At 26.3% G+C, this 21,565-nt stretch overlaps 1 protein-coding gene across 3 annotated transcripts; it reads left to right on the forward strand.

Moving 5' to 3' along the window:
* Window positions 1-377: 377 nt before the first annotated feature.
* LOC129971618 (glycerol-3-phosphate phosphatase-like) lies at window positions 378-21,335 on the forward strand. Of its 3 annotated transcripts, XR_008784815.1 has the most exons (9): window positions 378-624; window positions 4,055-4,122; window positions 4,865-4,957; window positions 7,122-7,259; window positions 8,377-8,436; window positions 8,535-8,682; window positions 13,923-14,067; window positions 15,997-16,152; window positions 18,670-18,809. XR_008784815.1 is itself a non-coding variant. In XM_056085560.1 (8 exons), the coding sequence occupies exons 1-8, from the start codon at window positions 534-536 to the stop codon at window positions 18,851-18,853; spliced, it is 927 nt and encodes a 308-aa protein (XP_055941535.1). In that variant the 5' UTR covers window positions 378-533; the 3' UTR covers window positions 18,854-21,335. The 3 variants fall into 3 exon arrangements, 2 of the variants coding, with proteins under 2 accessions (XP_055941535.1, XP_055941536.1); XM_056085560.1 differs by lacking the exon at window positions 15,997-16,152 and having other exon boundaries at window positions 18,670-21,335; XM_056085561.1 differs by lacking the exons at window positions 4,865-4,957; window positions 15,997-16,152 and having other exon boundaries at window positions 18,670-21,335.
* Window positions 21,336-21,565: the final 230 nt, after the last annotated feature.

Below are 21,565 nucleotides of genomic sequence, written 5' to 3' on the forward strand. Positions count from 1 at the left end.
ATTATTTTTAGAACGTGGATTAATTAGAATTTGTTAGATACCTATATATTTTAATGCATCTCAACTTCTGAGTTGATTGCGTTTTTTTTAATACACTTTTCAGTCTATATGGGCGTTACAAGCTATCTCAGTCCATTTTTAAAAAAAAATCCCTGTCGAAAAGTTCAATGAAGTATGAATGTACTTTCATATTTTCTTTTTCCTCCTTTCTGTCTTTCTGGTTGGAATGTATAACTCCTTAGACATGGATTTAAAAAAGAATTGTTTTATATAAGCAAGCGAGTCTTCTAATGTAATATTAAGGTCTTTCAATTTTTAAGAAATTATTAAATAAACTATTTGAAACTTAATATTTTATCGCAACCGTGACTGTAACCTTCAAAGTTTGTTTATCAACATCGCTTCTTACATCCTCATTTTGCATGCTTTCATTATTTAAAATAAATCAAAAGTTATTTCAGAATTTATTAATAATCGTTCCTAAAGAATAATTTTTTCTTAAAGTTTCAGTTACTAAGAACATTACAAGTATCATGGCCCCTAGAAGTTGTAAAAAAATTGACGAATCTATTATTTCTTCAGGATTTCTTGATTCGTTTGATTATGTGTTGACTGATTGTGATGGTAATGTATTAAAACATTATTTAGCATTACATTTTTTTTTTTTTGTAAATAGGAAGTAGTTCCTAAAAAATGTATCGAACTAATGACTGAATTTCCCATAACGAATAAAACCAATTTCATTAAATTTTATTTACAATAATATGCTGAATTGAAATGATTGTGCTTTTTAAAAAGAAATAATGTTTTTATTGCATGGAAAATATGTCAAATTTTTTTAGCTTTTATGTTAGATCATTTATTTTATTTTTAATTTAATGAAAATAAAAACGTAACTCTTTCTGGCTGATTTAAGTTGCATGCTTTAATTATTTCTTAATCTTTTATTAAACTTCTATTGTAATACAATGATAATTATGTTATTAGTTTGAAATTATTCATATTCCTCATTATTATATGTATTCTCTTTAATGTACTGAATAAATAGGATCTTCAGATGTATAAAAATAATTAATATATTTTAAAATACTTTAATTTTAAACATAAAAAAATTACTTTCTGTATAAAAATGTATTTTAAACCCAAAACTGTATGGTCTCATTATATTGTCCTAAAATCTATGGAAACATGTTTTTTATCTGCTTGAATTATCTTTGAAGTAATGCTGCTCTTTCTTTCTTTATACATGAAAAAAAAAAATACGTATCTGATATCATCAAACTTTAATTTTGATTACATATCTTCTAAAAGAACTTTTTTTAAATACTTTCATTGATTGGGCTCGATTAGCTTAAAGTCACTTACTTAGAATTTTACTCTCAAATTTTCAGTACATTCTTGATGTATTCAAGTTTTGAAATTTTGTACATCTATGTATTCTCAGTGATAAAACATTATTTTCATATTTTCAGTCTAATTCACAATGTCAATTAGATTAATTCAATTTTTATTTGTATCTGCCGTACAATATAATATTGCATTTGAGAAGAAACTGATTTCATGATATTTAGAGTATTGAATTATAAATTAATATCTAAATATTAAATACATTTAAAATATTATATGTATATTATTCCTAAATTAATTCACTTTATTTCTGAGTTGAATGTTGTTTTTTTTTTTTTTTTTTTTTTTTAAACCTCATTGGGAAAAAAAAACAGCAAAACTTTTTACCCTCAGCAAAAATAGCGGCAACAGCAATAAAATCCTTTCTAAAACTATATAAATTTAAAATACTTTATTACAATCTTTTGTTTTATTGATTTCTGCCCTCCAGTCTATGTGCTACACCGTGTTCATCGTAGCTCTGACAAAGAAATTTTGATATAAGATAAAAATTGACTATTTTCTTAAAATCATGAGAAATAAAAATAATTAAAGACCTTCATACCTTTTTTTTTTTTTTTTTCCAAAGAAAATTTTCGTATATGCATACTCAAAATAGCGATAAAAGATATTTTTAGTTACTGTTTTTATTAAATTTATTGATTTAACTAACACTAGAAAAGTAAAAAAAAAAAAAAATTCTTGTTTCATGATATCACAGCACCATTTGTAAATATTTCTAATCAGTACTTATTCTTATGCTCATGCCAGTTTTTAATGTCAAGAATCTGTAAAAGGTAGACAGTTTTTACATCCTCAAAAGATGCTATAATCTTTCAAGACCATACAAAGATACTTGGCTCTGATTTAGGAAGATTGAGATTTAATGCATACTTAACATGAGCACATGAATAATCAAGCAGAACAGTTTAAAGTATAAATAAATTTTATACAAAAAGATGCAGTCATTTTTTGAATTAATGGAAATTGTTTAAATTGCATAAATAATAATCAATTTTCAGTTATATTCATTAACTTGTATGTTTGATATCAATTTTTTACACATTCAATAATGCAGTTACTCTTGCATTTAAATATGTATTGCATTTCAATATTTATTGTTAAGAACAAAGATCTGATGACAGTTTTACTGAATGCTCAAGTGCCTTATTGTTATTGCATCCTTAGTAAGATGTCAATATGCCTAATGGTAAAACCAATCCAATGATCTCTGTTAGTGAATACTTTTCATTTTAAAAGCCAGCTGTTTAGTAGCTTATACCCATAATTATACTAGTGGCCTCAGAGTAAATTAATTTTCCGTATTTATTTTTTGGTATATTCCTTCACATAGCTATAGTTTGAAGTGAACTTAGCAGAATTGTTGAAATTTAAATAAACTCATCATCTGAAGCTTTCATTCTCAAATTCAGCTCTTTTTTTTTTTTTTTTTTTTTTTTTCAGCTCTAGACAGGGCAAATAATGAGAACCTTCTATTAATAATTAATTTACATTTAACTAATTTAATTTGCATTTCAACTTATTCAAAATGTTTTATTTTAGTGATTTTGGGGAAATATATAAATGAATAAATAAATTTATTATGAGTTATAACTTGCAGAATCTATGAAAACATTTATATTTTAACAAGTGGTTGGTAATTATAAATATTGCAATAATTAAATGAAAATAATGAAATCAATTGATGATCAGTTATGCCAAAATGTTGGTACTGACTTATAATTCTTAGAATTTATATAAATTATTTATTAGATAGCTTGGCTAATAACATTTTGTAATTGATCTTCTTACACCCCCAACCCCACACAAGTGGCCCTAGGTAATTGTTTATTTGAAATTGCGTTACTGAAAGTTTGAACCTGAGAATGGGCCATACTCTTCTGAATGAATTCAATCTATCTTCACCTAATCTCATCAATGCTTGTATAATAAGTTGATTTAATTGCATTGAAATCTCTATCAAATCATTTACATCATTAATTTAAGACATGATGAAGATATCGCAAGTTACTTTCTCAGTAGTTTTACAAGAAAGTTCATTTTTAAAGGTATACTTAGCTAGCAGACAAATAACACAATCTTTCCATTTAAATCATTACTATTTTCTAAATTTGCTAATATCAGTATCCTTAAAATATTTATATAACTTGTGATATTTTCTATACTGCTTTCCATCTGCTTCACTTCCATTCATATTTCTCAAAATGTTTCTTTGAGAAACAACTAAAATGTTTTTATATCTACAAACAGTGGTCGAAGTCTCTTGAGCATAAATCAGAGTGAATCTAACAGTGATTTTATGCTGTAAGAGTTTAGTTTTATGCTTGATATGAGATTTCGTTTTTTTTTAAACCATAAAATTTAAATTTTTAAAACCAATTTCTTTATTTCTAGTCCAATTTTATAAAAGCACTTATTTTTAGATGTAACGTAAATGGAGTTTTAATAGCTTCAAATTTATGAAAAGCTTAAATTGAGTTAATTAGATCCCTAAATTTATTTATTCAAGCATAATACACTTTTAAAACTGTCATATGAAAAAATCATAACTTAGAGCCATAATAAAATTGTTATTTGATATGTAGATGGAATTAATGAATACAATCACTGTACATGTTATTTATCATAAATATTTTTTATGTTTTAGGAGTTTTATGGATGGGTAATGATGCTATTCCTGGCTCTGTTGAAACAATAAATATATTAAAAAATATGGTATGTTGTTTATGAAAAATAAATTCTTCATGATAAATAAAATAAAATAGTGCATGTTGAATTCGAAAATGAGCATATATATTAAGCATGCAAATTTTGCATTTAAGTTTAAAATTTATGAATACTTTTTGAAATAATATACTTTTGTCTGAATTTTTTTAAAAGTTAATTGTAACTATACTTTTTTTAAACTGAGCTTTTTTGTTGAAAATTTGTTTTGAAATTCTTTTACTGTCTTGTTATATGGCTTCATTTCAAAGGTATTCACTTTGCACAAGCTAAGTATGCTTGGTTAACATTTATTTATTCTCATATTTAGCTTACTTGTTTCATGTCTGTAAAGATAGTATTGTAGAATTAATTTTACTTCTTGATATGCTAAATGACTGAAATTCTGTACATTTGAATGTTGTCACGATCAATGTGCCATATTAATATTGCAGAATTTAATTAATGATTTAATTGATTAATTTAATTATATTTTGATTTCATACAATTGCCACCTAGTAATGAATTTGATGAAACATCGAGATCAAAATTCTGTAATAATTATAATACTGATATGTAAATTAAAGAATAAAAAATAGAAAATAATAAAATTCTTTATTTTAGTGCACTGAGGATTTGAAATTATCAAATTTATTTAAATGGAAGTATCATTTGTTGATTGTTTTTAATGCTCTTAAAACTCTTTTATCTTTTTTTTTCCCCCTTTCCTTTCCATTTTTTTTTTTTAAATCAGGGTAAACCTGTTATATATGTCACAAATAACAGCACCAAATCCCGAGATGAATATTTGAAGAAATGTCACAATCTGGGATTTCCAGCTACAATGGTAAATACTTTTTATTTATGGATAACCCTTTTCATAACAACCTCTTCCAGGATTTCTGCAATTGTCTATAGTTAAATTATCTCCTTACATCAATCTTATCTTTCATTCTTATATGATGCCAAAGTTATAAAAATCTTTTGGAAAAGTTTTTTTTTTTTTTTCCTGATGTTAAGAATAATAACATGTAATTTTTATATCAGCAGGAAGGTAATTAGTACATATGATAAAATCATCAAAGAGAGAATTTTTATTAATTTTATTTTGATGTTGAAGGGAAGTTAAACATGTAGAAAGACTAAAATGCATGAAATTCTCACTTTATAATTGAACATCTAAATTTGAATTGTGCCATATTCTTCATTTCTATGAATTAGGCCTTGTTCTTTTTATTTCTGCAACTATTGTAATGCTTTGATTAAATTATGTTTTTCCTTTAAATGTCTTTTAAATACGGGCTTGTAAAAAATCATATATTTCTTTAGCTTAAGCTTTAATTTCAATCAGGTTAAAATTTAAGCTTTTTTCTATCTTTTCCTGCTTTAGAATACAGTCGAATAATAACAGATTGAAATCATACTGAATTATGAATAATTCATTATCTTGGAAAACAGGACCTATAGAAAATTTTAGTTTGTGCTTTAATATATTATTCTTGGATTTTTAAGCATTTATCCTCATTAATTACACGAGTATTCTTTATTTTTTAATGTCAAAGAATTCTAAATCACAACTCTCATTATCTAGTTGTTTCTCAGTATATATGACACAGTCGAAATGGTGACATTCTTCCTTTCTTCTTAAGCATTTTATTTCTCTACTGCCAAACAGAATTTTTTTAAAAAAACTTCAAACTTTATTATTTCATGGTATTTGTTTTGCTTTCCACTAAACAAGAATTTTATTCCATTGTAAATGTTCTAATCTTTGAGAGATTTTTAACAGCATTTTTATAGAATTAAAGTATTTAAATTCAATTCCTGTGTCAACCTAAATAATACCTTCAGTCATTTTTATGTTAAATTGATCTATTTAAATATTGTATTTCCCAAGATAATTTCTTTAATGTCATATAAGCATAGTCTCTTAATTTTCCTTTGCTAGCTTTTTACTTTGCACATTTTCTGATTCTTACAAATAAAGTTTTGAGGTATTTCAATTTTTTTATGCATTTGCAGAAATGTAATTCTAGTTTTGTTTCCTTTAATTTATCTTTTTTTTTATAACCTCAAATCTTTTCTTTTAAAAGTTTTGTTTTATAATCCTTTCTAAATAAACGGCTGCACTTTTATATGTTTTAAAAAATTGTAGCATTTTACAACTCTAAATAAAATCCTTTCAGCTTCTGTACATGGCAATAACTCAATACAAAATTGGCTTTCAAAACATTCATATTAGTTAGTTTGTGTGACAGTAAGCAAATTGCTTGCAAATTTCAAATTATTTGTCTATGACTTTTTATGAAAGCAAATATAAATTAACAAATTCTTCCATTAGATTTTTTCTTATTTTATCTTTGTTGAATTGTTTTGCAGTATTACATGAAAAGAAATGATGTGTATGCCCATCAAATCTTAAAAATACACTTTTTCCTGAAGGTTGCTCCAAGTTTATCCACCATTTTATATATGTGCATGCATAAAATGCTATACAGTTAAAAATATAGTATGAACTTAACGAAAGGATTATTTCTGTGATAATGGTTTTTAGTTAAAAGGTTAGTAATTTTGAAAGTGAATGAAATATTTGAAATCCCTTTAATATATTTGATTCTCACATTAATCAAAGATATGCCATTAAATGAGAAAGTCCAGATTTGCTGATACCTGGCTTCACAAGAAATTATTTTATCTACTTTCCAATGCTGTATATGAGCAAAGGTTACTGAAATAAAAGAAATGGAATTGATGAACTTTTCATGGCTGCAATTTGTTTCATAGGAAATAATTAAATAAATTGATCAACTTAATGCCAAGTAATATTTATCATTATAAATAATATTGTTTGACATTAACTTAGCAAATTTCCATCAATTTTTAAAAAAATATTTTTGTTTTAATAAATGTTTCCAAGTGTGTTTAAATTATGATTATAAAAATGTTTTTTGTATTGTTTTTCTTCTATTTGTGTTATTACTGTGATTCTTACAATATATTTTCTTCTTAAGGACTCTATTATTTCTACATCTTATTGTGCTGCTGTATATTTACAGTCCTTAAATTTTAAGAAAAAAGTATACATTTTTGGAAGCACTGGCATAGCTGCAGAATTAGACGAGGCCAATATTCCACATTTACCTATAGGTGTGAGTAAAGTGTTCTAGTTTTGGTAATTTTTTATTTTATTTTTAAAAATAAATTTGTATGATTTAACATATATTTTCCATTTATTTATATTAAATGTATTAAATTTTCATTTATATTAGGAATTATTTCTGTCTACCAATAATTATTCTGTCATTATTGAAAGTAATTTTCTCATGCTTTTAACTAAAAAAAAATATTTAAAAATTGTTGCTTAATCTCTGTGACTTTAAGAAGAGATGCTTTCTAAATTGTCTGATTGTTCTATAAATTCGCTGTGCAGTTGAGCCTGTTGCACAATAAACTGCATTGAACAAGATGTTCTTTTATAGGTATTATGTAGAAAGTTGCAGTTATGCACCTTGTCAGGTATCATGTTCAACATCTGACTAATATGTGAAATTATTTTATCTGACTATTTTTAGTTTGAAACAGAATGCTAGTTATGTAAATGTGTTCAATAATTAAACAGTCACATTTTTCTCACCTGTTTGTGATAAATTAATATAAATTTTGTTTGTTGAAAATGATTTTCAATATCATTCATCTTCAATTTGTGAAAAAAAAAAAAAATCTTTTGCTAACCTGTTATGAAAAGCGATATTTTTAATTGATGATTTTATTGTCAATGCAGTCTGGTCAAAATATTTTTTTTTAAAGTTTATATTTTAATAAATTTAAAAATATTATGTATATATAGAAATTTGTGAGAGAGGTAGTAAATAGTTTTACATAATTTCTTTAAAATTATATAAGAAAGAGTTTAGTGTTATTCCATGCATTTCCAAGTTTATTAAATATTAAAATTTCTTAATTTCCTCTTCCTCTGAATATATAGATAGATAGATAGAGAGTGAAAGAGAGATTTTGTGGAAGAAAATTGTGCTACATAATAAATTTGGCTAAACTTTTATTATTACCTTTTTTTCTAACTGCCTTATATTATTATTTATTGCAACTTTATTTTCATGAAAACATTGAAAAAAAAAAATCCTTAATTAAATGTTTCAAAATTTTTCTTTAATAGAAATTGTACTATTGATGATAGATAAACTTAATTATTTGAAGATATTTTTCAAGAAATGAATAATTTTAATATGTTTTTATATCTTCACATAGCCAGATCCTGTTGCTGACAATTGGATACAGTGGTTAAGTGAAGTTAAATTAGATCCTGAGGTGACTTTTTTTAATGAAATTTGATACTTCTGCTGCTGAAACAGTTTTATATTTCATTGCTTATTTAAAATTCTAACATAGTGATATTTTATTTGTAGGTTGGTGCCGTTATTGTTGGTTTTGATCATTATGTTAGTTATCCAAAGTTAACTAAAGCTGCCAGCTATTTAAAGGATCCTAATAATTTATTTATTGCAACAAATAGGGATGAACAATTTCCAACTGAGGGTGACCTTATAATTCCAGGTAATAAAATACATTTACTTTGTCGATTTTCTCGATATACATAAACAGATGTTATGGAAATTTAATTTCTGAATTCAGTTTTATTGTTTAAATACTTTTGATATTGTCTGTTTGAAATCAGAATAAAGACATAATGCATGTCTTGCAAATGAGATTTTTATTTTGCTGTTTTATGTAAAGTTTCAATAATTGCTATAAAATATTAAACTGCCTGCTTAGATTTTTTATGAAATAATTTATGTGGATAAATAAAATGCATTTACAAATAGTTCATCACTAGCAAAATAAACATATATCATAGTTGATAGCTTATAAAAAAATCTTCATCATTATAAACAATCGATTAAAAATATTAAATATCTACTTAATATAATGGTTTTAATAATTTATCAATATAATACATTATGCATAAAATTAATTGATAATCAATTCTAATATTGAGTTAGCTTTGGGTAATTTGCTTTTGTAAAATTCTTATATTTTAAAGTGGTGCAATTTGTATCGTTTATAAATGCAATTTTCTATTTGAGTATTGGATATATGTTTATCCTAAGTACAATTTTCTGTTATCTTTTTTTTTTTTTTTGGCTTAATTATTTTTTTATTTATTGAGTAATGATTTTACAGGGTGCATAAAAAGTGCTTAAATTTGAAAACCATTTTTAAACACCTTAAAAGTGCTTAGTTTTCAAAAAACAGTTCATAAAAATGCTTAATTTTTTCGAGAAGTACAAAGAATTTGTTTTGTTTCTGCATATGTTGAACGCATAGTCCGATTCTTTGTATTCAATATATGCAGTGTTTGTTTATGGGATGTGTCAAGAAAGAAAACCGATGAAAGGAAAGAATTCTCGGAAAGGATCCAGGAGTTTTAGCATATGTTAAGATAATGCTTAATGAACTTTTTTCCCACTCCCTCTTTCTTCAATAGTACGTACTGACATATATTGAAAAAGTTATTCTAAAGGGGTAAAGTATGAATGGAATGTGCTACCTTTTTGCAAAAGCGTTTGAACTTCTTTCATCTTTAGTGTTCTAGATAATAAAGAATTTATTTTAATGCCTGTTAACATTTTGTTTAATCCTTTATGGGCTCTTAAGGAATATGCAAACTGGCTCCAATCAGTGAGAAATAAGAATAAAGTAAGATGCATTTGGTATACAAAAAAAAATGGATGCATCAAACATAGTAGAAATTGTTCTAAAGACACTAATGGAAGATATACATAATATTTAGCCACTTTTATTCTCATTATTATGAAGCGTCTTCAGTATGTTACACATTTGAACATTGTTCTCATTAATATGTTGTTTTGGGGAGATCTCTTGAACAATTTATGAAAGGGTAAAGTATGGGTTCCAGTAAGATATTGAATTGATGTTTGATGCAGTGCATAGTTATGTTAGTTGATTGCATAAAATCCAGTTTGAGGAAATTTTAATTTGAAATCATATTTTTTAATAAGCAATTTCTTTTTATGCTTTTTAAATATCCTCATTTCTTTAAAAATTGTCATTTATTGAACCAATATGCCAAATGTTAGTTTATATATTTTTTTTTAATTCTGCTGATAGTTAAAACCTAAAAGAAATAAAAAAAAATTAATAAACCTTTATTTTTCATATTTTATCGATTTTTTTTTTAATTTTCTTTTTTTGTAACTCTTACACAATGTTTTTGGTTTCTCAGTGAAATCTCTTTCTCTATATATAATGCTTTAACTGACTGATAGAGCAATACACAGCCTGAAAAGTTTTCAATAATACCAGTTCTGTTTGAATAAATAATTTTGTGTAGATTTAATAATTTTTTTATTAGTCTTAGACACAAATTATAGCAGTGATTTTTTTTATAATGAATATCAAAACAATATATTTGTTTCATGAAATCTTTGAATCATGTTTTTTTTTTTTTTTTTTTCAGTATTAGTATTGTGGTATAAAAAATATTAAAGTGATTTCTATTAACCACTGTCCTTCAAGGAATTTGAATATTTCCTGAAATTCATCCACAAGTTGTGACATCGTTTGTTACTTTACATTTATTTTGGTAAAATATAAGCATAATCTACAAGTCTTTTTGCAGAAGTTGTGGATTTTCAAAAAAAGAAATATGTTTATTTTAACAGTTCCGCTCAAAATAAAATGAAACATGCAAAACTTTTTACAAATATATTTGCACTTTTGAAAAATTATTTATTTTCCATTTGAGATATTTATATTTTACTTTCTACGAATAAAATATATTGTACTAAATATTTGCTTCTTGCAATAAAAGAAAAAAAGTTAAAGAAAGCTAATGGAACAAAAAATTTTCTTATTCTTGGCAAAGTGCAACAACACTCAGAAAACACAATAGAAATGTATAGTGGGTGAGCTGTGATTTTCCAAGGAACTGCCCGGTTTTAAATACACTAGTTTTAATTTCCACAAACACAACTACACTACAAAATTCACCTATACTTATTATTACAGACACACATAGAAAATTAGGTTAAAGAAAACAGTATGGTGAAGGGATTCCACAGTTTCCAGCCAAAAGCATTCAGCATTAGTGTATACTTATTATTACAGACACACATAGACAATTAGGTTAAAGTAAACAGTATGGTGGAGGGATTCCATCATTTCCAACCGAAAGCATTCGGCGTTAGCGCAAGGGTTGCGCCTAGGGAAAAAAGTCGACCTCAGAATGCAGGTCTGCCGTTCAACAGCTTGTCTTTTGTAAAATGCCACAAGGGGGCGCTCTTTGCTCAAGGGAAAAAAAGGTGCTACAAACAAACTTTTATGAGAGGTAAAATCTGAAATTGCCAGAAATGTTTTAAAAAAAATATCAAAAATATATAATGCTGTCAAATTTTTGTCATTAAATTTTTAAATTTGGGTTTAGGATTTTAAAATTAAGAGAAAAATTATTATTTTATATGTATAATTTTATTTTTATTTGTACACATAAGGACATAAAAATTATTAAGATGTAAAAGTTAGTTAGTTTTTTTTTTTTTAAATTTTGATCTTAAAATTATGCGATAAAAATCTCTCAGCTATAAAATTACCTAGCATTGATAAATTAACAGATTCTTTAAATGATTGATTATAATTGTTTTGTGCAATTAACATCGATGTTGCCTAGAGAATGGTGCAAATCCCCTTTCCCAAAGTCTGGTACAAATAATTTTTTCACCTATTTTTTTTTCGTTCTAACGTATATCCAATTTATTCATTATTTAAACCTCCCATGTTTGTAACACATATAGATTCAATTCAATTTGCTGATAATTCATATTTTCAAAATTTCTTTGTATGAATTATTACTTAAAGATAATGTTATCAATCTAAATAAATGATGAGGCTGAATTCAACCTCTAAGCAATGTTACAATCATTTTTAGAAATTGCCGAATTATATTAGAATATTTCGATTAAAATATGAAAAGTTGTTTCTTGTCAAAGATAGAAAATTTTAAAAAAAAAGAAATTTTTTTTTTTTTTTTCTATATAAAACTATGATTTATCATAAATTAGGGGAAAGAAACTTATGCTTAGGAATTACATGGACTATACAAATGTGTTTAATTTTTTTTTTTTTTTTTTTTTTTTTTTTTTGCTATGGTGCTTAATTTTTGCATCCTTTTCTCACTATGCACCCTGTTTTATTGTTAAGTGTTTTTTTTTTTTCAATTTATATATCTTATTTGTATGAAAGATATCATATTCTAAAACATCTCTTAGCTTTTATTGTCAGATATTTTTAATTAGACAGACATTACTTGATTCTAATATCAATTCAAATATTATGATTTTTCATTTTTATTGCAATGGGGTAAGAAGTGTCAATTTTAGTATAAATGATAATAAGTATAAATGCTTTAAAAGATTTGATTTCAAACCTTAATGTTTAAACTGAACATTTAAAAAAAAGTTAGGGCTTGTTTTGATGCAGAAACGAAGTGAAATCTTTTCATGCTAGGGTATATTTATTATGTAACACTTAGATGTTTATACTAAATTCTTTTGTTTGAACAAAATTTTAAAATAAATATCATAGCAGCAACTGCTTGTTAAAATGATAGTATAACACCTAGGCATGATATGGCATATGATACTTTTCTAAATTGTGCAAGTGCCATTTAATCACTGTTTATTAAAAATCTACAGAATTTTTTGAAAGAATGAAGATGATTCAGTATGATATGTTTAAACATTTGTACATTTATTTATTTATTTCATTTTCTCGTATTAAATAATAGTCTAACACTTGTAAAATTCACTATCGAAAAATGCTGCTTGTTAGAAAATAAATTAAAATGATTAAACTTTAAAGTTTCACAAGTATTTTTTATTCATCATCTGAAGTATTTTTAGAAATTTGCTTTCACACTCAAATTATTTCAAACCAATTTATGCTTTTTTTTTATCCAGTATTAATTATGATGTAGATTTCAGTCTTTCTTGCTTGCTAATTTGTGGTAATAAATTTGATCATGTCCAAACATTTAGCTAAAAACACTTAAGGTAACACATAAAAGTACTTTCTTTCAAATGCATAGATAATTCTTTTCTGCATGAATTTCGTTTTCTGTTCAATTCATATACTTTAGGCTTGCCAAACAACAAGCATGAAATTTCAAATATTTATGCATTCCTTATGCAATAATTTAGCAGTTAGGAAAGCCCAAATGAATGAAATGGTCAACAGACTTATTTGAGTACTAATAAGCAGAAATGTTGAAGTATCATTCTGTTTAATGTAGAATTGTTAAAAATAATTTTATAAATGATTATTCCTATTTTGCTTCATAATTGTTTATGGAAGAAAATACAATGTGTACATTTTTTTTCCCCTCTCCCTCCGTATGATTTTTTTTTTTTTTTGAAAGAGTATTCTTTAAATTCTTATGGAGGCAAATTTAAGTAAATGCCAGGTTAAAAAAATTAAGTAAACCATATAAAAAAGACTTTTTTTTTTGCTATAAAAATATAGGGTCTATTTTTGCAATTAATTACAAACATATTTACAGATATAAAATGTTATTTGATTCAGTAACTTTAGAAATAGTGTTCGATAATTCAATATATTAAATAGAAATATAGTTCATTTCATAATTTTCACAGTTTAATACATTTTTATTTTTTTTAATTTATTCATTTTTTTTCAATAAAACAAATAACTATTAATCATGCTATTTCATGATTTAAAACGTATGCCATAGAAATTAATTTTCAAAATTTTAATTTTAGGTGCTGGTACATTTGTATCTGCCATAGAAGTAGTATCTGGAAGGAAAGCTACAGCCTTAGGAAAACCTGAAAGATTTATGCTGGATTGTATCAAAGTTACCCATCCTGATATTAACTTCTCACGATGCTTAATGATTGGAGACAGGTCAGTAATCTTTTTTTACTCAAATAAAAAAAAATCATGTCCTTAATTTTTTTAAAAAATATGGTTCCTTTTCTTCGCATAAGTATTGTAACCAGAATCACTAAATTTCGGTTTCATTTGTAATTATCAAAACAATATGAAAAATTATGCTATGTGTTTTTATTCTGAATAAGTATGTGTCAAACTAATTACTTTAAATTTATGTTAATTTTCAATTAATATCTGTTGATATATGAAATATTTTAAATTAAAAAAAAATTATTTTTCTATCTTTGCATTTTAGATTTTTTTCCCCTACTATAAAAGAAAAATAATAAAAATTATATTAGTAATAATTTATGATTGAAGTGAAACTTTTGAAATTGATGCCAACAACTATGAATTTTTTGCTTCCTATTAAATGTACCTTCATCTATTTATTTAAAAGTTACATTTGAAATACTCTTAAAAGTAAAGTAAATAATTTTCATCTGAATAAAAAGTTAAACTTTAATTGAAGTAATGAAATGTTTTTGTTTATTTCATGATTATTTTCAAATAGACTAAATATGTGTATAGTAGCCAAAGTCTTAAAAAAATAGTGTTGCCGATGTATATATATACATTGAAACCTTCCTGAGTGATCTCCCCCCCCCCCCTCATTCCGAGAAAATTTAGCCGCCGTTAAGAATTTTCTTTGCAATGCAAGATAATTGCAGCTCTCAAAATTCCGACTTCAAATTGCCGTTTTTAATTGCTATATATATGACACAGAATTCTAAACCAAAAACTTATCAACAACATTGCTATCACAGAAACATAAACTTTTACAGAACATAGATATTGATCAAAAATATAGACACTCAAAATATGATAAAATAAGGTATATATATATATATATATATATAGCTTAAGTATAATTAATGATAACTTTGAGTTCCATTTAGGATCTGGTGAAAGTTTTTCAGTTCGTTAAATCAAAGTCAAAGTAATGACATCATAACATTTGTCATCCTCCCACCTTGCTGGGAACGTGAATACCTGAAGTATTAACGTTCTTACTTGAATAACGTTCACAGACGATACAGGTTTTTTAAACAGATCAAACAACTCTACTGCCCGATATTATCCAAAATCTTTCTCTTAGAACATGAGAAACTCCAATATGTCCTTTCTTTTTATGTTCTTCCATTACCAAATTTCTTACAAGAGGGTGATCACTGGGCAAAATGGCAGGAGCTCTGAACTCTAAAGTATCATTTCTTTGAAATTCAGCTGTTTTAGTTCTAATGTTTCCATGATCTAGGAATGGATTAAAAATTACGATCCGCTTGTCTTCTATCCCAATAAAGGATTCAAATTTTATTAAGCGAATCACGAGGTTTTCTGCTTCATTTATCTCAAATACTGTAAGATCTCCTTTCCTTTCTCTTTGGTGTTTGCAGTTATATGTAAATCGGCAAATCCAAGCTTACAAGCCTAATTATCTTGCGGTAACTTGAGAACTAAATCACTGGTATTAAGATTAATTAGGGACGAAATAATCTTTTTCTTTTTTTCTTAGACCTATTTTTTTCTCATCAGCAATAAACTTTTCTTTTGGCCACTGTTCTGGTGATAAATATAGCCATTCAGGACCCTCCCACCATCTTGATAGAATTAGATGAGAAGCAGAATATCCTCTATTGGGTAAATCATCTGGATTCATCGCCCCGAGGACATGCCTCCCAGTTTCGGTTGAAGTTAGTTGCTTTATTTCCGTAACTTTGTTGTGAACAAACATGTCCCATACTTCATCCCTTTGTATCTAAGCAAGTACAGTTGACGAGTCTGTCCAAAAATGAATGTTCTCAATTTTAAATTCTTTTGTAAGGTTGGATGCTAACTGTGCATATATTGTAGCACCTAGAAGTTCTAATCGTGCTATTGTGTTTTTTTTCTTTCCACTAGGTGCAACTCTCGCTCTAACTTGCAACAAATGAACCCAAACAGAATTGCTGGTTTGCACACGAATAAAAGCTGCTGCTGAATAAGCAAGCTTACTCGCATCACAGAAGAAGTGTAACGATATATTTTCAGTCTCAAGACCACAATTCAACCATCTTGGTATTTTCAAACTCTCCAAACTATTTAAATCATTCAACCATTTACAAAATTCTGATGTAGCACCTTGATTTCTCTACAAGATTCTCTCTTTCTTCCATTGTCATTTTTCGTACCTTCAAACAGTCAGTGGAATTGTGGAAATTGTGGCAAAATATTCACTACCTTTGAAGAGTCTAAAAGAACAGCTGGACTAGCTATTTCACGAGTGTCTCCATATTTGTGTTTGTTGTTTTCAGACTTCTTCTCTTTGAACAATTTAAAATTATGCGTGGTTTCAACTCTAAAATTTTGTGAGGCTGGAATTATACGTTCTTCTGCCTGTAATTCATCTTCAAGAAAATCAATAATTGAATCGGGATCAGTCTTTAGAGTAATTTTAGTTATATTTCCAACAGAAATTTTCTTTGAAAGTTCATTAGCACTTTTGCATCCATCCATATGCATAATAACATGTCTCAGAGCACATTGTCTGTATTGAAATATTTTATAACATCATGATCCAATGGCTGGTGTTTTGATGTTGTATTTGATGGTAAAAATAACAATTTAACATTTTTCTCTGTGTGCATGACACGCTGCATTGTCCAACACAAAGAGAACTTTTCTGTTTTGATTCCTCATTTTATTGTCGAAATTTACTAGCCATTCTAAAAATGGATGATGTCATTCATGTTTTTTTGTCCGCAATCCTCGATGCATCAAGATGGTTTAAATCTTTTCCTATAAGACATCTGGATCTCTGACATCTTCAAATGATCAGGTGCTTTTTTTTTCTCATTAGCTGTGCACACAATAAGTAATGGTGAGCAGCTCCTTCAGAATTTTTTCCACTTTTGGCTTCTTCGGATTTTCGAGCCATACTTTGATTGGGCAAAGCGCGAAAGAAGAGAGCCGTTTCATTTGGGGTGAATAATATCCTTGTCATCATATCCAGCCAAAAGTAATGGAAGATGCTGCTGTCAATTTTCATATGAACTGAAACTGCTTCATCACACAATGATCGAAAAGTGATATTGTTTTAGGTATAAAATCTGTCCAGCCACCCATTGCTGACAGAGAAATTTTCAATTCGCAGAGCATCCGCAAGTTCTTTTGCTTTGTGTTGAATCATAGGTCCATAGACAGATTTAAAGCATTCCAAAACAGCCTAATTTATGTCGACATATTTTTCATGCCCCAACCGTTTGTAACCACGAAATTTTTATTTTCGTACTCTTTCAAAATCTAATCTTTTTCTTTAATGATTTTGTGGATTTGTGTTCTTTCCCAGTTAAATAATTCAGCTAACTTTCTAGCCTTTTTCTGATCTCATATTGATTCAGAATTTGAATAGATATAGCAAGCGCTTTGACATAGTTGCAAGTTATATCAATGACCAACTAATGAAAGTAGAGTGAATGGCGTTTTTGTCCTAAAATTATTGGAATTCACTAATAGCCAAGAAAATCAAATGGCCTGTCTTAACCTGACCTTGAACCTATCGGCTCATAGTTAGAGACAGAAAGTGATTACATTTCCTAAAACATGAGATGGGCGAACCATCACGGCTGCCATTCAGAGGGGGTTGGGCGGCCATTGCTAGGGTTTATTTTAAGGCTTAAAGCCACTCCATCTTTGGTTCTTAGTTAAACAAGTAATCAGAAATAGGCATAAGCTATTTTGTTTAAAATTTACTTTTCAATATTTTTTTAAAAATTATAATTATTGAAATGCAGTGCTGATGTGTAAGTAATAAACTTTTTGCTAACCTTATTTAGTTGTAACTGCATTAAAATAAGCTAGTATACATGACATATTACCTTACCATCCTGCTCTGATTTCCATCACTATATTTTTTAACATAATGTTTTTAAACTAACTATTTTCTGTAAATTTCAAAATGTAATTGCATGTGTTACAATCATCATTCAGTGCTCTACAGGATGGACAGACCATTGGACTAGAACTACCAAATTTGAGGCATAGTTACTTCTTAGGTTGTTGGAGCTCATAAAATGTTTAGTTTATGTATTATAATAAAATAGCTTTTCCTAAATACTTTCAGAAAAAGCTATCATCAGGAACCATTTTCAAATTACTTTAAAATTTTAAAAAATTACGCAACTTTTTGGTGATATTAATTTTTATTGTTATACATAAAAGATTTCATTGGTATGTTTTTCTTGTTTTAAAGGTAGGAAAGGAATTTGAAATTAATACTGAAAAAAAGCGATATTTAATTTAAACCTTTTTTTAAAACACATTAATATCTTTGTTGACAGTTCCTTCTGTAAATTGTTTTATGCAAACATTGTTATGCACAGAATGAAATTGCTGATGCAGTAAACCAAGACAAAGGCAATAAAGCCTAAAATATTTTGATGCTCTGATTTTTTAGATTAGAAGTTCAAAATTTAAGGAACTCTCCTCCCTCCTATATCAAAACTTTTACTATTGAAATTTCACTTCTATAAAAATTTCTACGTATAATTCCAAATCTTTAAAGTTTCAATTCTATGTTTCTCTTTATTTTTTTAGGTTGAATACAGATATACTTTTAGGAACCCAGCATGGCTTGAAAACTCTGTTGGTTGGGACTGGTATCAATAGTTTGGAAGATGTGCTGCAGTTGGAGCAAAGTACAGATAAAACAGATCATTTACTTGTACCAGATTATTACCTACCATGTTTAGGAGATTTACTAAAATTTATAAAAATATGAATGTTTTTACAACATTCTTAGAAAAGTTACTGTATTAGATAATTGAATGATTGGATTGTTTGCTGTGATAAAGTCCATAGAAGACTTTGTGAGCAGATTAAAATTTAATGACTATTTTATAGATATTTGTGAAATTTATAATTTTGAAAGAATTACTTGGAAGTTATTTTGAGAGTTCATTATTTAATTTCCTGTTAAACAAGCTTATGTGCTTTTCCCTTCTGTTTTATAACAAGGTTTTTGAAAAAGTAATCATTATCATAAAATTTTTCATTTTGAAGTTACAATAATGTTAATAATTGTCATGTTCTGAAATGTTAATGATGTAATGCAACCAAAATAAGCAATTATTATTATTGCATTTAATTAAAAATTTTAATCTATGGTAAATTCAATAGCAGTATTTAAAAATATTTTATTTTATACATTTTATGATCTATACTCCCAAGTAAGCAATTAAAAAAACTTATTTTAAATAATATATAAAATATATCAATGATATTTTTTTAAGAAGGTGAAAGAAATTTTATTTCTCTTGTTCAATTATGGAAAGTTATTTATTTTTTTTTTCCTGAATTGAAATTAACATATTAACAATCTGGTGGTAACTATGCTAAAATGTTAATGTTTATTGATTGTTGCTATTGTTGTTTTAGACTTGGGGGACTTGTTACAAAAATTATTATGTTTTAATAGAGTATATATTCTTCTTTTATCTGAGACTAAGAATTTTATAAAGGTTTAGCAATTTTATTTTTAATTATTATTTGTTAAATTATTATGTTATTTTTTAAGTTCAGTATTATTTTTTTTTACTTGTGATGTCATAATTTATAATAAATTATTAATGCTATTGTTTTTCTTAAAACAGCTTATTCTTGTGATTTTTAAAAAAATTTGTTTAATTAATTTTGAGATTTAAACATGCAAATCAATTTCTTACTTACTGATATTGTAATAATCCATTTTTGTTTGTAAAATATAATTTCATTTATACAAGGTTTACATGGGTGGAACATCATGAAGCAATATCACATTCTTTTATCACCTCTAGTTCTAAAGATATAATTTTCATTCACATAATTAAGCAAATATTTTTATAATTGTGATAAGTAGAGAGTTGTTAAGAAATCATATTAAATCATAAAAATACCCAAAAGTTATAGAAATTGAATTAATTTACTGTGCTATATATATATATAAATTATAACTTAAAACAATATTGGGATACAGAATCATTTTGATGAAAAATTAGAAATCAATTTATTTTACTTGAAGCATAATTTTTTATGGGATAATAAACGAATTTATTGTTCAGATATTGTTATTAATTGATTTGAGCCATGCATTTGAAAGAAACATGTCCCAAACTTCACTCATGGAAATTTAAAGAAAGAAAGAAAAATTGAAAAAGAAAATTGTTAAGAACTTGGAAGGGAGAATCCCCATTTGAAAATGAAACTGGAACTAAAACTAAAGAATTTTTTATGTAGTAGTTTAAGATAGCTAAAGCTCTAGCCATTAAACCCGGAGTAATATTGAAAAATTCAGAAGTCCATGCAGTTCCAAAGTTTTTTTTAAGTTTCATTTTAAATAATTAGATTATTACCTTTCTTTGATTATTACCTTGTCTAGTAATAATCAAAGAAAAAACTTTTGATTATTACTAGACAAGGAAGGAACAAGAAAGTATTATTTGGTGTTGAATTAATGCAAGTGTTTTTTGTTTTTTTTCCCCTGTGAGCTTTTATTTTTGTTGAAGATTTTATCAAAGTTGAATTTTAAAAATGTTATTTTGTCAGTATATTATCTTTCTAGTGCAAGCATGATTATTGAACCTGTAAAATAAATAAGACACATTTTCTCCTTTCATATTGTTTTCATTATAATTTCTCTTAGATATCACTTATTTACTGTGGCAAAGCAAATATGTTGGAGTATAGATACTCTGGATAATACCATAAAGATAACTTTTTTGTGCATTAATGTCAATCTTTAAAACCAGTTCTGATATAGATGAGAAAAAAATAAATTCCATATCCAGAGTGGTGTTTATTCTGTACATTGAGAACCTTATATTCCTCTCTTTTCTTTGAATTCTAAGCTTCATGGTTTGCACAGAATTTTTATAGAAATATTTTGATTGATAATGTATGGATTTGGGCAGTCATAATGATATTTTAAAACTTAATTTAAATTACATAGCATGTAATTGATTTCTCTCTGATTGAAATCAAATTTGATGTTATGCCTTTACCATTCCCTTTTTTTACCAAGCCTATGTACTCATTTTTGAATGATTAACTGGAATCAGTTTTTTTCAAAAACTAATATTATATAGCTAAATTTGATATATGAAAGATAATTTTACCTTTTTTCAAACCCTTTGTGGAGCAAAAGTAAAAAATGTCATATTAATCATTTAGCAAAAAGTATAACACTGGATATTGAATTTGTCAGGATGATCAAATAAAACCAATATTGTATAAAATTACTGTGATGTTTGTTTTCATTCAAAAATGAACAAATATAATGAATTACAAAAAAAGTCTTTATCAAGAGCTTATATAAAAATCTTTAAAAGTTTTTTTTTTTTTTTTTTTTTTTTATTGAAGTTATGTATAAAATGTAATACTATGATAGCATTTAGAATATTGTACTTTTTCTGCCATTATTTATTAAAACTGTTTTAATATTTTTTTTTAAGAATTA

Source organism: Argiope bruennichi, chromosome 6 (genome assembly GCF_947563725.1).
Source record: "Argiope bruennichi chromosome 6, qqArgBrue1.1, whole genome shotgun sequence".
In the NCBI taxonomy this organism is placed as follows: domain Eukaryota; kingdom Metazoa; phylum Arthropoda; class Arachnida; order Araneae; family Araneidae; genus Argiope; species Argiope bruennichi.